The sequence below is a fragment of the Telopea speciosissima genome, chromosome 1 (assembly GCF_018873765.1).
Source record: "Telopea speciosissima isolate NSW1024214 ecotype Mountain lineage chromosome 1, Tspe_v1, whole genome shotgun sequence".
Taxonomy (NCBI): domain Eukaryota; kingdom Viridiplantae; phylum Streptophyta; class Magnoliopsida; order Proteales; family Proteaceae; genus Telopea; species Telopea speciosissima.
In genome coordinates this window covers 83,876,109-83,889,334 of record NC_057916.1, presented here as the reverse complement: position 1 = coordinate 83,889,334, position 13,226 = coordinate 83,876,109, and the positions used below count along the sequence as shown (strand labels likewise).

The 13,226-nt window shown below is 39.9% G+C and overlaps 1 protein-coding gene across 1 annotated transcript; it reads right to left on the bottom strand.

Annotated features, from left to right (window-relative positions):
• Positions 1-16: 16 nt before the first annotated feature.
• Positions 17-11,782, bottom strand: LOC122655818 (long chain acyl-CoA synthetase 4-like). Its single transcript, XM_043850173.1, has 15 exons — positions 10,803-11,782; positions 6,065-6,094; positions 5,912-5,975; positions 5,262-5,351; positions 3,628-3,679; positions 3,302-3,355; positions 3,028-3,104; positions 2,699-2,738; positions 2,522-2,616; positions 2,001-2,168; positions 1,770-1,880; positions 1,535-1,622; positions 1,244-1,310; positions 273-348; positions 17-166 (listed from the first exon to the last, which is right to left on the bottom strand). The coding sequence occupies exons 1-15, from the start codon at positions 11,780-11,782 to the stop codon at positions 17-19; spliced, it is 2,142 nt and encodes a 713-aa protein (XP_043706108.1).
• Positions 11,783-13,226: the final 1,444 nt, after the last annotated feature.

Here is a 13,226-nt window from a genome sequence, read left to right as displayed (position 1 = left end):
TAAGGGAGAAGGGGTTTCAACAACATAAGTTCTCAAAATACTGCGTACCATATCCTTGCAAGACATGGGCACATGTCACCACACGTAGATAAGCTTCAACATGATTTGCAAGAGGAGCAGCTGCAGATAAAATGAGATGTACATTCCCTCCTAAACCTTGCTTTACATGCCGAAGTCATGAAAATCATCAAGAGTTCTAAGTAAATTTTGGAAATCTCTCTAGCAAAAGTAAGCAGGAAATTAGAAAAAATACAATTTTCCACTTCCAATACCTTGCTAAAAACAATTTTGTCACTCAGTGGGGAGGCCTCTTCATGTGCAAGCCCCTTCTTCATGTTATTTAGTTTGCTGCAACATTTGTATGTTGTAGGTTAAAAACTAGAAATGAAAAGGTAATGCACTAACATTCACTGCAGGAGAAATCAAAAGAAACACAATAAAATCTAAACATTAGTTTATGAATTAGCACAGAAACATCATGGAGTAAATAAAAATGAATTGCAAACAACTTGTTATAAACAGAACCATGAGTGACATTGGTGGTATTATTTTTGTAGGAACATCTTCAAGACTTGAACTGCTCCTACAATATATTTCTATGAAGTTCCAAGGCATTCAACAAAGACCACCCAACCCAACACTGAACTGAACTAAACCTTATCACAAGTTCACAACTACTTCAGGACGGCTATAGAAATCCTGCTCCAATAGAATTGTGCGGGCTTCAATTTGAGAAGTTAAGACCGAACAAAGGTAGGATGCATAAACATTGGTCCCTAACCAGAAAATCTGGACATGTGTCAAATATGTTGTTGATAAGGAAATATTAATGAATGGGCAACAATAAGCAGCTATCTTTGACCATCCAATCTGCAGACTTTTCTGGAACATATGTGGGTGTTTTCTACTGTAAATGGAAGATTAAAATTGGATGATGGAGACCATCTGATTGATTGCTTCTAGGCCAAGTAGATCTCCTCGGCAGGACCAATTAAATGTTGGTCCGGAATTGCTTGCCTATCATGTGTCCACTTATTTGCAAGTGTTTGTGCTCAGGAGCAGTCTCAGTACTGAAGACACTGGTTATCCTCTTTGAAATAGCTTTCTTATGCAGTGGTAAAATTACTGTTTACACACACAGGCACAAAACTTGGGCGTCAATGGGCAGCCAACTATGTCGCAACATAACAGAGAGTTACAGTATTGAACATTTAAAACAATGATTCAATGAGTAGAAACTTACAATGAGTACGCTAAGTTAAACAATTTTCCCTTTAAGAAACCCCCAGAAGATAGCTTCTCTGTCAGACCTGTCAAAATTATAGAATAAGAGCTAAGAATGTGAATATGTATTTATCTCATCTTCTGTAACCAACGGACCATCAGCAAAGAGAAACAGGACCAAGGAATTTGAATTATAATGCCACTGCACATAAGAGTTTCTAGCATTCCTCCAGCAAATAATCGGGCAGATATTTTCTGTGCATATCTACTAGAAAAGCAGAGAAGGCATAATTTTTCTTCCAAATTTCACCTGAATAGATCCTATCCAGTACACGTGGAACAGCGCAGAACAGAGTTGGTTTTAGCTCCCCAAGGTCTTCAATCATTAATTTGACATCCTGAAGATGAAAAGCAATCAATTATAAGTAGGAATCTTTCTAGGTAAATGATAAATCTATTTTCTTCTTCCTCAAAAAAAAAAAAGGTTAATCTTTATAGGAAATTGAATTCTGACTAGGTAATATAGTACGCTGTAATCAACTTACCCCACGCCAAAATCCTATTGAACCACCCTTATGAATAAACAGCTCCTCAATTACCCAATCAAAGATATGAGCCAGAGGAAGGTAAGACATAAAAACATCATCTGGAGTCAACTGCAACACTTTCAAAAATGAAAGTTCATGAGAAACTGATAAAGTTGCAAAAGTGTTTCCATTTCTGTTCTCCCACTTGACACAAAGGAAAGTAAAAGAATAAATTGATTATGACTTCCCCTTTTCATTCACACTCTCTAACATTTGTCCTATACCAGCTAAAAGAGTAGCAATTGCATTGTTGGAGATCAGTACTCCCTTGGGGTCACCAGTTGTTCCACTCGTATACATAATTGTACAAATGTCAGACAGCTTTTTCGTTGGAAGATCAAATTCCTTACCATCTCCCTGTTGATAAAACATAGTAAAAATTGAAATCAAAATCAGTTCTATGCATAAGAAATCCGAAAGAGGAAGTGACAACATAGAACTTTTGTATTAAGTCAAGAAATACCACCCAAGCTTAACTCGAAACTACCCATTTAACTAGGTATTTTAAAACTGACTCTTCCTTGATCCTTTGGATTAAATAAGTTGAAAATTAAAAAGAAATTAATGGAGATGAAATAGCTATTACAAAATACTGCTACAAAGAAAGCATTCAAAAAGCATACAAAGAAAGATCTCCTGTGAGAAATTCACTATGATTACATAAAATGATTGCAAATCATAAGATTTATAATTTGAACCAATCAGCATACCAGTTGCAAAAATTCATCACATGAATATATTGCTAAACCAAACTTCTCAACCTCTTCTCTTTGTTCAGGTGTAACCTTGCCAAAACTCACAATTGCTACAAAAGAGAAACAAAAATATCAATAGCATTAACACAAAAAGCATCAAATATGGGATAGAAATGAACGAATTTGACTTACTCTTCAAATTTTCTGTTGTCATCGGAAATGTTTTCAATACCTGAAAAGAGGGAAATATGAATTTAGAATTGCAAAGTGCATTGCTATCATGTGTTTTCACTTCTCAAATCTAAAAACCATGGTAAGAATGATACTCCTGTAAATGGTCAATGGATCGTTTTGACTTATAGAACCAAATTCCTATAGCCACATAAGCTGTCAATTTGGCTCAAATTTCCAGCTTTTGTAATACATATGAACAAATAGCTGTACAAGCAAAAACATTCCCCACAAACCTTTTCAAACCAACTTATTCCAGAACTGAAATGCTAAAATAGAATATCATCTACCTCTGGGATTTTCTTTTCTTCTGCGAAAACAATTGAAACCTCGGCATGGCATATAATATATTCCACAGCACCAGCACCTAAATCATAAAATAAAATAATCAAATTTTCATCAACTACAGTTTTTAGCAGACCCAAACTTCACAATTTGTGAAGCTTAAGGTAGTAGGTATTTACATCCTATATTTAATGAAAGAATTTCAACCACACCATAAGCAACTTTATGGGTAAATGGACATCTATAAACAACTCTATAGAAAACGTGCAAAATGAATACCAAGGGTATCATATAAAGGAACGCAATAAAGCCCATGAGCATTGCAAGCCAGCAAAAATTTTATACCATTAGAATAAATCTCAACAAAATTCATATAGTATCAATATGGTAAGAAAACAAGAAACTCAACAACAGTGAGATAGAAAAGCTCACTCCATGCAGAAAATCACAGGAAAAACAAGATGAAACCATAATATGATCAAGGAGGAGAAAGAAATGCATTAAGACCAGGACTGCTTAAACTTACAGGCAAACTATAACTGAGATATCATGTCATTGTCACTAGAAAAAAATATCAGAAGTACAGAGAGCAAACTAATCCTGCCTACTGATCACCCACTCTGGACAATCGACACCATATATACCGCATCTACCTCCCTGGTAAAAAGAAAATTAAGTTACAGATTAAGTTGGACATATTTTTATGCAAAAGGATTACAAATATATACAAGCAACGTATGCTATGAGAATAACTACATCCATTCAAACCAAAGAAAAATTGAAAACAAGAGAGGTGCAATTGTTAAATTTTCTAATTTACATGAAACCCTCAGAAAGAATCCTGGTTACAGAACCCTCAATGAAGAAAAAGGTGAATGTGAATGTTTATTCATCATTGGAGAACCTAAAGTAGGGCAGAGTTTATTTTTCCTCTAACAAACATTATGAGAAACCAAAAGGATAGAAACTAAGTAATTCACAAATAGCAGAATAAAACGATAAGATTTCCAAGGTAAGGCACAATGATTGACATAAAGGCAGCTAAAACCTAAAATACCTTTTTAGTAGAAAGTATAGTTGATGCTTGATTATTTTCCCATGTATTTATACAATTACAGGGTTGATTATCATAAGATCTATAAAAGGTCTTATTGTTGTCACACTTCCCCAAAACAACTAATGAGGTAGAAGAACAAATCTTTCATTTTTATGTTTCATGCAGGTGTCCTCTTCAAGTTCAGATGAAATTTAACAAAGGACAAGAATTTCAGTACGAACAAGTTGTGAAAGGATAGACAATAACAAAACCTCTTACGCAGAATCATACTATCCCAACCCTACATCTCAGTAGAAGGCCTTCTTAGAGCATTAAAATTAAATCCAGTAATCCATGATCAACTTCTAAAACCATATGTTCAAAATGATTTAAAGATTCCTTCTAATTTAAGGTTTGTTCTTAGATCTGATTTAAGTATCCATTTCTTGAACTGCAGCATTAGATTTTAGGTATCAGTTGTTGCACAGAATTTAACAGAATTTGGGCAGACTGATTAATCCTAACTTCCATTTATCATCTGATCTCTTATCCTAAATATTTTTGCATCAATTGATAGATTTGTTAACCCTCTTTACTTGAAATCAGGGAATACAGTACCTTATTCTGTGACTCGCTACAGTTATTTTCGATCTTGTTATTCTGTCCTATCTTGGTCTGAGTGATCATGATTTATCAGTATGGTTCTAGATTCAGCTCTAGAAATCTGAACCACGTCAATTTCGCCTGGTCTTCTTTTTTTTTTTTTCCCTTTTTCCAAGCTTGTGAATTGCAACATGTGTATGGTTGGTCCAAACTGATAGCACGAGTGAAGATGTGATCAATTCTGCAAAGTGAGTCATCTGCAGGGGCCTTTCCTAGTGATTGGCATCGGAGTTGGACATTCATTTAATCGGCAGCCATACCTAAACAGAAATCTAAAAGTTGGGGGTGGGGGGGGGGGGGGGGGGGGGAGGAGGAGGGGCATAACCCAGTGCAGTCTCGCTTTTACAGCGTCCTGAGAAGGGTGGCTTGGGGTTGGTCCTAATCTTTGTCATTTTTTGCACAAAGTAGCTGCCCTCAAACGCGAACTTGTGTCTTCACCCAGGAAGCCCCGAGTTTAAACCAAACAAAAAATCTTTTAATGGACTTGTATGTTCAAGTCCTTGTGTGCAACAAAACATTTATATGGGAGTAGCTACTTACTGGCTCAACACCACAGCTGCGAATGGAACGCCCCACTTTCATTACAATATCATATACTTCCTTGTAAGTTAGCCACACATATTGACCTGCCTGTAAACAAACAAAAGCGATACTTGTAAAACAGTTATAAAGACTGAAAGGAAATAACAGAAGGCAAAAAGTTTCTGACACGGCCATTTAACACAGAATTTCCTTAACAAGCACTCCTAGTTTTGCTACATGAAAGAGTGATGTAGCCAATCCGACCATGGATATCAAGGGAATGGTTTTAATAGGTCACCTGTCAAAATTCAAGATCAAGTTTAGTCATATACCCTTCCATGTAATGGCATACCCTTCCATATATGTCCATGCACCCTCTTGGTAGTCCCAGAATTTTCAATTATTTGTTTTTCCACATGGCCGACTCCAATTAGGCTTGAACTTGACATGCGAGCAAAGAGACCTTGAGGTCTACCTGTCTCCAAAATTTCAATCCCATCTGACCTGCCATGTGGAAGAACTACGTGCCCATTAAGGAGATTCCATCCTAAACAGCCGTTTAGGAAATCCCGGTCCATAAGAAAAGTAACAGATATATTTTATTGGAGAAGTGAAGAATATGTGAGGAGGGCAGGAGCAGTAGTCAATAATCCACAATAAAGATATACCTTCCCATCCACTATCTCTCGACAACCAAGCATTTGATTTCCTGGATATTTTTCAACGGATAACCTGTCACAGGATTACAAATACATTAACGATTACCAGGATGACAATAGAACGAGAACATGTTCCTAGATATTCGAAGCATTCAATTTAACCTTTTTGGTTGTAGTGACTCTTTGCGGAGCCTTCAGAAAACAGTATCCAACAGAATCACATATTAACAGGTTTATGCACCAGCACTCTTGAATTTGAATGTCAAAAAAACACTATGTCATAACAAGATTGGACTCAGGTAACTGGAATTATTGTAGCTAGGAGCCACGTTTTATTTAATTAAAAGGCACAAAAATATGCATACCATGCCTTTAAGTCGTACCCATAGTAGCGATCTTGCGCTGAAAGCGTTCAATCACAGGAGCAGCAATCCTGGTCTGAGCCCTAAGACTAGCTGGAGATCTCCAATCGATACCGTGGCTTCAACGAGGAACCGAGGATCGGATGGAACTGATAGCAGTGGAGAAGCAAAGTGATCGGGCTTTGATGAGAGAAGGAGATGAGGAGCGATGAAGAGGAGAAGTTAGGATTCTAGAGATGGAAGGAAAGAATAAGGATGGTAAGAAACGAACCCTAGAAGCTCTGAGCAGCGCCGCTGACGAAGAAGCGGTTATATACAGGCGCTGAATGCTTACCTGTGAGTAATCGTGTGAGAGAAAGCGAAAGAAAGAGGAGGGAAAAGAGAAAAAGGAAAGTTGATTTGAAACAGAGAAGAAAAGACCGTTGAGGAGGGAAAAGAGAAAAAGGAAGGTTAATTTGAAACAGAGAAGAAAAAACCGTTGAGATAAAATATCTGGAGGTAGTTGTAATTTCTTTTTGGGTAGAAATATCTAGAGATTGTTGCGTCAAAGACACGCAATCTGTAGTACCGGACTCATGCCGAGTTCGTGTGAATTAAGGTAAGGAGGTATTTGCCAACAAAACAAGTACGGCGGTGTGTGTGTTTTTTTGGGTTTTCGGGTAATAGCAATCTGGGTAATCACCACGCGGTATTTTACAGAATTCTTGCCGAACCAAAAGGATTTTAAATTGGAAATCGATATCATTGAACGAGTCCTAGAATTTATATTTTTTCTACCCCAAAAAAAATTTCCTAGAAATTCCCAGAATCAATATGCAATAGAATTTTTTTCCTATGCGGTTCCCTGGCCGGTGAGGTTCCCCAGTGCCTCTCACAAGAAGAGGGTGGACCCCACCCAAGCAAAGTATTCGGGCTGGTGCCCCGGGTGGGTCCCACCCCCCTCTTGTGAGAGGAACTAGGGAATCGCACCGGTCAGGGAACCATAGATGATAACGATTCTATGCAATAAGCCAATAATTTATAGGAAAATTTTCATTGACACCCCCTCCGATAGCCCGTTAAATTAATGCCACCCTACTAAGGGTCAAAATATCAATTTTTGCTCAAAAACTAACAGGGTTAACTGAATTGAATGAAAATGACTAAACTACCCTTTACACTAAAAGCATAAAAAACCCAACCTCACTCTATTTTTTACTAAAAAAAACCCTTCAAACAAAGCTGTAAAACGAATTGTTTGGAGCAGAGGCCGAACCCCTTAGATCGACGTCGTTGCAAGTCTGATAATAGTCTGTTGTAAAACGAATTGTTTGTAGCTTTCGGAAATTGATTCTGGTATTGGCCTTGGAGGTAATGGATTAGGGTTTCAAACCCAGATGAACAATGGCTTCCAGTGTGAAATTAGATCTAAAGAAGATGATTGAAAAGCTGGATTAGTTCGATGTGGGGCGGGGGAGACTGGAGAGGGTGGTGGCGGGGTTGCAGCGGAGCGAGAGAAGTAACCGACATTCTTTTGTTGCTTCACTGCTCTCATCTCACCTCTTCTCGATGTAGGCGGTATCAGGGGCTTCTCTAGCAAGGCCATCGGGCTCGATTCCGGGAAGAAGAGAAAGACTCATGGCCTTTGAATGGGACTAGGGAAGCAAATCAAATGTCTTGTACCTTCCAGTCAATTTCTTGTACCTTCGGTTTTGATGTGTTCGAAATTGAGCGGAACTTCTTTCTTCTTCTGTGGTTGGGTTAACCTGGTCTCAAAAACAGGAGGAGGGCTTTCGTTGGTGGATGAGAAGAACCACCTCCTCAGCTTCGAAGAAGGAGTTGAAGTGACATTGATGATGGAAGCCAAAAAAGGGTTTGGTATTCTGCAATTCGGAGGGGAGAGCACGTTGCGACAAGTATAGAGGGAAGCGAATCTTAACAGAGTTTGTCACATGACTCTAGGATTTTTTCCGATCAAGGTTTTAGCAGTTCAGAATTTGTACAGTAGCGAGTGCTTACTCGCGATCGAGAGAGGGAAAATTTAAAGCATTTAGAATTGATTTGAAAGAGAGGGAACGAAATAACGGTAGAGACTGGTGCGTATCTTTGGCGCCACACCTTCTCTATTTAATAATAAATATCTCCCATAAATTTCTTCTTTGGAATATCCATTTTCTCCACTATTTTGTGCCACCCATTCAAGAAAAAGAAGGTTAGGCCGATGCAATGAACAAAAGCATGCCAAATTAACATACTAAAAAAGATACTTGCTCTGCCCTCCTAACCAGTACAAGACAATCGAGAAAGGGATAAGGGATGATGCAAGCATGCCCCCCCCCCCCCCAACACACGCAGAAATTCTCTCTTATAGCATATATTTCAGAAGAAAATCCTCAAAATTTGATGAGTTATAGAATATAATAATTTATTGGTTGCAAAAGATGCAACCAACTTGGCTCCTCAAAATATCATTAGATCTAAGAGATAATTTGCTTAATAAATATTGTTCATAAGGACTCTTGTGTGTAGCAAAATTCTATCCCTTCTTAATTGACCAGGTCGCAAACTAGCGAACAAAATGGTCCAGCCTTGATTCGATTTAAAAAATATTGTTATCAAAGAGAAATTCATTTTGAGTCACAGAAATGAAGCACATCAAATTAAGAGGAAAATAAAAAAGGTGATCAAATTCATACCTATTATGAATGCAAGGTCACAGATGCTAAAGAAATTACATGAGCCAGAATCAACAATGACCCAACAGTTGCCTTCGCAACAGAACCCATAGATGGAAGCTTCTCCAGTGTCATTGCCATCAAATCAAACAGTGGTCGAGCATCACTAATTACCCGATTGGGGTAATTAGTCCTAGTCATATTATGTTTCTCTTTCTTTTGTTTTTCTCTTTTTTATTGTTTTTCCCTCAGCCGAGTTCTATTTGGTATTCCTAGTTGTATTAGGAATTCCTAATAGGATTAGGGCTGAGGTAGCATTCCTATTTTTACTTTGATTAGTTGTAATTCAATTTAATATAAATAAAGGGCCTGGGTGATCGATTTTGATCATTCAAGCATTCAGTTCATAGGGCTGATAACATAATAAAATCCAACCTTGCCTAGGGAGCCTTCCGAATCATTAGTGGAAGTTGGGAAACCCAAGAATGATGCACTTGATGCAGCCGTCTACCCCCCTGGTATCATCAATCATAAACAAGTTCAAAAACTTCACAAAGGCTGTATACTCAACAATAAGTCCAAGAAAAACAGAGCTCAGACATTCTTGGCTGTACCTGGGTAGAAAACAGAGCTCCACGAAAAAAGAGTTGTGCTCACATAGAGCCTTCAAGCAACAAGAAGGGACACATGGACCTTGACAAGCACCCTTGGGCGATTCTAGTGCTCCATTCCAAGCCTCAAACCCATGCCGAGAGAGACAGAGCTACAAAAACTTCAAGCTAGAGCTGGTGGTAACTCTAGCAGTGGATAGACAGGCTTCAAATCATCAAGAGAGCTTCGTCTGAGCTCAAACAGCAGTTGGAAACACAAGGATAGGTTATATTAAACCTATTTCATGCTCCTTTCAATAGATTTCTTACATAGGGAGCTTCTCCTTGAAACCCTTTGTTCCTAGGGTTTCTAAGAGAAGGAAAGAATGGAAGCAAAAAGATAGATTCGACTCTCAAACCTTAAGGCTTTGATACCAAGTTAGATTTTAGGTTAAGAAGGTAAGTAAGAGAGAAAGAAGAAGTTGGAGGAAGAAGATGGCAAGAGAAGAGAGAAGAGAGAAGAGAATGTTTTGGGTTGTAATCGGTTGTGTTTTTTTTGGGTGAATAAGAATATCATTACCAAAAGGAAGAAAACACAAGGGGCCCCGAGGGGAAGAAGAAAAATAAAAGCACAACCCAAGCTTAGCTAAGGCCAGCTGTAGCAACTAAAGAAACATTAGATAAACCCCAGGAATCAACAATGAGCCTGTTCCTTGGGGTGTCCGAACAAGAAGAGGGAGGAGCTAGCATTAACACTTTGCTTTGATTTCGAAGGAAATGGAATCCCAAATCTTCTGGTAGGAGCGAGAGTTGGAGGTCCATTTCCTGATATTGCGCTCCATCCAAATGTGGTTGAGAGTTGCACAAAAAACTAATCTGCCTACTGTGTCACAAATAGAATGACTCGCAAAGGTCATGTCAATCTAGATCCATTCCCTTGAGAAAGGGAGAATTCTTCTGCGAGAAGGCAAGCACTTGGACAAGATACCTTTCCAGATGGCAGAAGCAGTAGGCAGTCAAAGAAGAGGTGATCCAAGCCTTCAGTATTGTTCCAAAAAGGCAAGAGCGTAAGAGACGAGATCTGCCTAGAGCGAAGAAAAGCTTGAGTTGGGAGGCATTTGGTGAAGATTCTCCAAGTAGTGAAGCAATGACGAGGAATGTGAAACTTAAACCAGAGCAGCTTGCGCCAAGGCACCAAAGGGCCGTTCACACGGACGAGGTTCTAGGCAGCCTTGGAAGAAAAAGAGGAAGAGTTCTTGGTCTTCCAAGTGACGATCGCCCCCTAGAAGCGAGCCTTACGGAGATGGTGTGGAGCTCATTCCGGATGAGATCAAGGGCGGGAGAAGGAGGAGGACACCACCCAGCTTGATCAATGATATCAGCCACTAAGGAAAGCCTGTTGAAGCCGGAAGCATAGATGGTTCTTGGAGAGACCAAATGGAGGAGGATTCCTTTGGGATGCCAGTTGTCCAACCATAGGAAAGAGGAGAGCCCATTGCCAATAGTAGAGTGAATAGCTTGGAGGACCAGGGACCTGCTAGCAAGGATCTTAAGCCAGACCAAAGAGGCATCGAAGGAGTCTGAAGCAGTCCAGATTGAGTCCTGGCGAAGAAGGCCTGAATATAACCAATCTACCCAGATACTTTTCTGCTTTGAGGCAATCCTCCAAATAAGCTTGATGGTACCCGCCGAGTTCACCTCTTTTATTCTACAAATGCCTAGACCGCCTTCTTTTTTGGGGAGGCACACTACTGCCCAGCTGATAGGATGTAGAAATCTAGCTGATTCATTGCCCTTCCAAAGAAAAGAGGCCATGAGGGACTCCTTGGATTTAATAACAGCTTGAGGAAGCCCAAAGATGCCTGACCAATAAATGTAAGAAGATTCCAGAACTGATTTGATAAGAACCAATCTGCCGGCAAAGGAGAGGAGCTTGCCCTTCCAAAGCTGCAGCCTCTTCTTAATAAGGTCTAGCATAGGGGTGCAATGATGGGCGGATAGTCTAGCCGGGATCAAAGGGAGACCCAAGTATTTGACAGGCAAATGGCCTTCAAGAAAACCTGATTTCTCCAAGTAGGCTGATTTGCCCAGATCAGAAACCCCCGCAAAGAATAACAAGGACTTGGCCGGATTGATGCGAAGGCCAGATAGCTCATGGAAGTATTGAAGACATAGCAAGATAGACTCAAGAGGGGCAATCGATGCCTTAGAGAAGAACATCAAGTCATCGGCAAAAGCCAAATGGGTAAGCTTGAGAGCTTTGCACTTGGCCATCGGAGAGATATGCAACTGATCAATACTAATTTGGATTCTCTGGAGAGGACTTCCAAAGCCAGAGTAAATAAATAGGGGGAGAGGGGTCAGCCTTGACGAATACCCACCGAAGCACCAAAATAGCCTACCGGGCTGCCATTCGCCAAGACCGAGAACATTGGAGTCGAGATGCAAGAGGTGATCCAATTGACAAAGACCATAGGAAATCCCCTCTTGTACATAACTAGAGCAATGTAATCCCACCTGAGAGAGTCAAAGGCCTTGTGATATCAATCTTCATAAGGATGGAAGGAGCATGGTTTTTCCTGTCAAACCCTCTGACAATGTCATTGCACAGAAGAATGTTATCCGCAATATTTCTACCAGGGATAAAAGCAGATTGGTTGTCACTGACTAGCGGGTCCACAATCCCTTTTAGTCTTCTGGCAAGGATCTTGGCTATAAACTTGTAGAGCAGGTTGCAAAGAGCAATGGGCCTGAAGTCATTCATGACAGTAGCACCTTCCTTTTTTTGGATGAGACAAAGGAAAGTATGGTTGATGCTCTTGATCTGACTGGGATTGAAGAAGAAACTCTCAATGGCAGCAATGAGGTCCGCTTTGATGATATCCCAGCAAGCAATAAAGAAACCCATGCTAAAACCATCAGGGCCCGGGGCACCATTCACCTTGAGGGAGTGGATAGCAGCAACAATATCCTCTTCTTTAGGAATAGCGCACAAGGAAGCATGCAGGTTAGGGGCAACAAACTTGTTGAGTAAGTTATCAGGGATGGGAGGATGATCCACCTGATGACTAGAGAACAAGTCTTAAAAATGCTGGACAGCCAGGTCTTTGATGCCATTTACTGTTGTGACAAGAGAGCCATCCAGGTGATAGAGCTGAGAGATAGAGTTTGCATTGGCTCTAGCTTTCACAAAGTAATGAAAGTAAGCAGTGTTCGAGTCACCCAGATCCAGCCACTTGATTCTAGACTTTTGCTTCATTAAACTCTCTTCCCTACAAGCAAAGAAGCAAGCCCAGAGGTGATCTCTTTCTCTTCGACTGCTAGGGAACCATTGTGCAAATCAAATTGTAACCGAAGCTGAATGGAGGCCAACTTGTCTTTGCAATCTGCCACTTGCAAATTAATGTTCCCAAAGGTGTTGAGGTTCCAAGTCTTGAGAGCAGCCTTGACATTCTTAAGTCTTTTTGAGAAAGCAAGCAAGGGGTTGGAGAAGGAAAAAACAAGAATGTTCCAAGCTTCAAGAACCAGCGGCATAAAGGTAGAGTGAGAGGAGCACATGTCAAAGTACTTGAAAGGTTTAGGGCCGAAAGAAGAGAAGGGTTTGATGGTTAGGGAGATAGGAGAATGATCAGAGATACCCGGATTGTCAAAGTAAGCATGGGAAGAAGGAAAAGAGGTCAGCCACTCTTCATTGACTAAGACTCTATCCAATTTACAA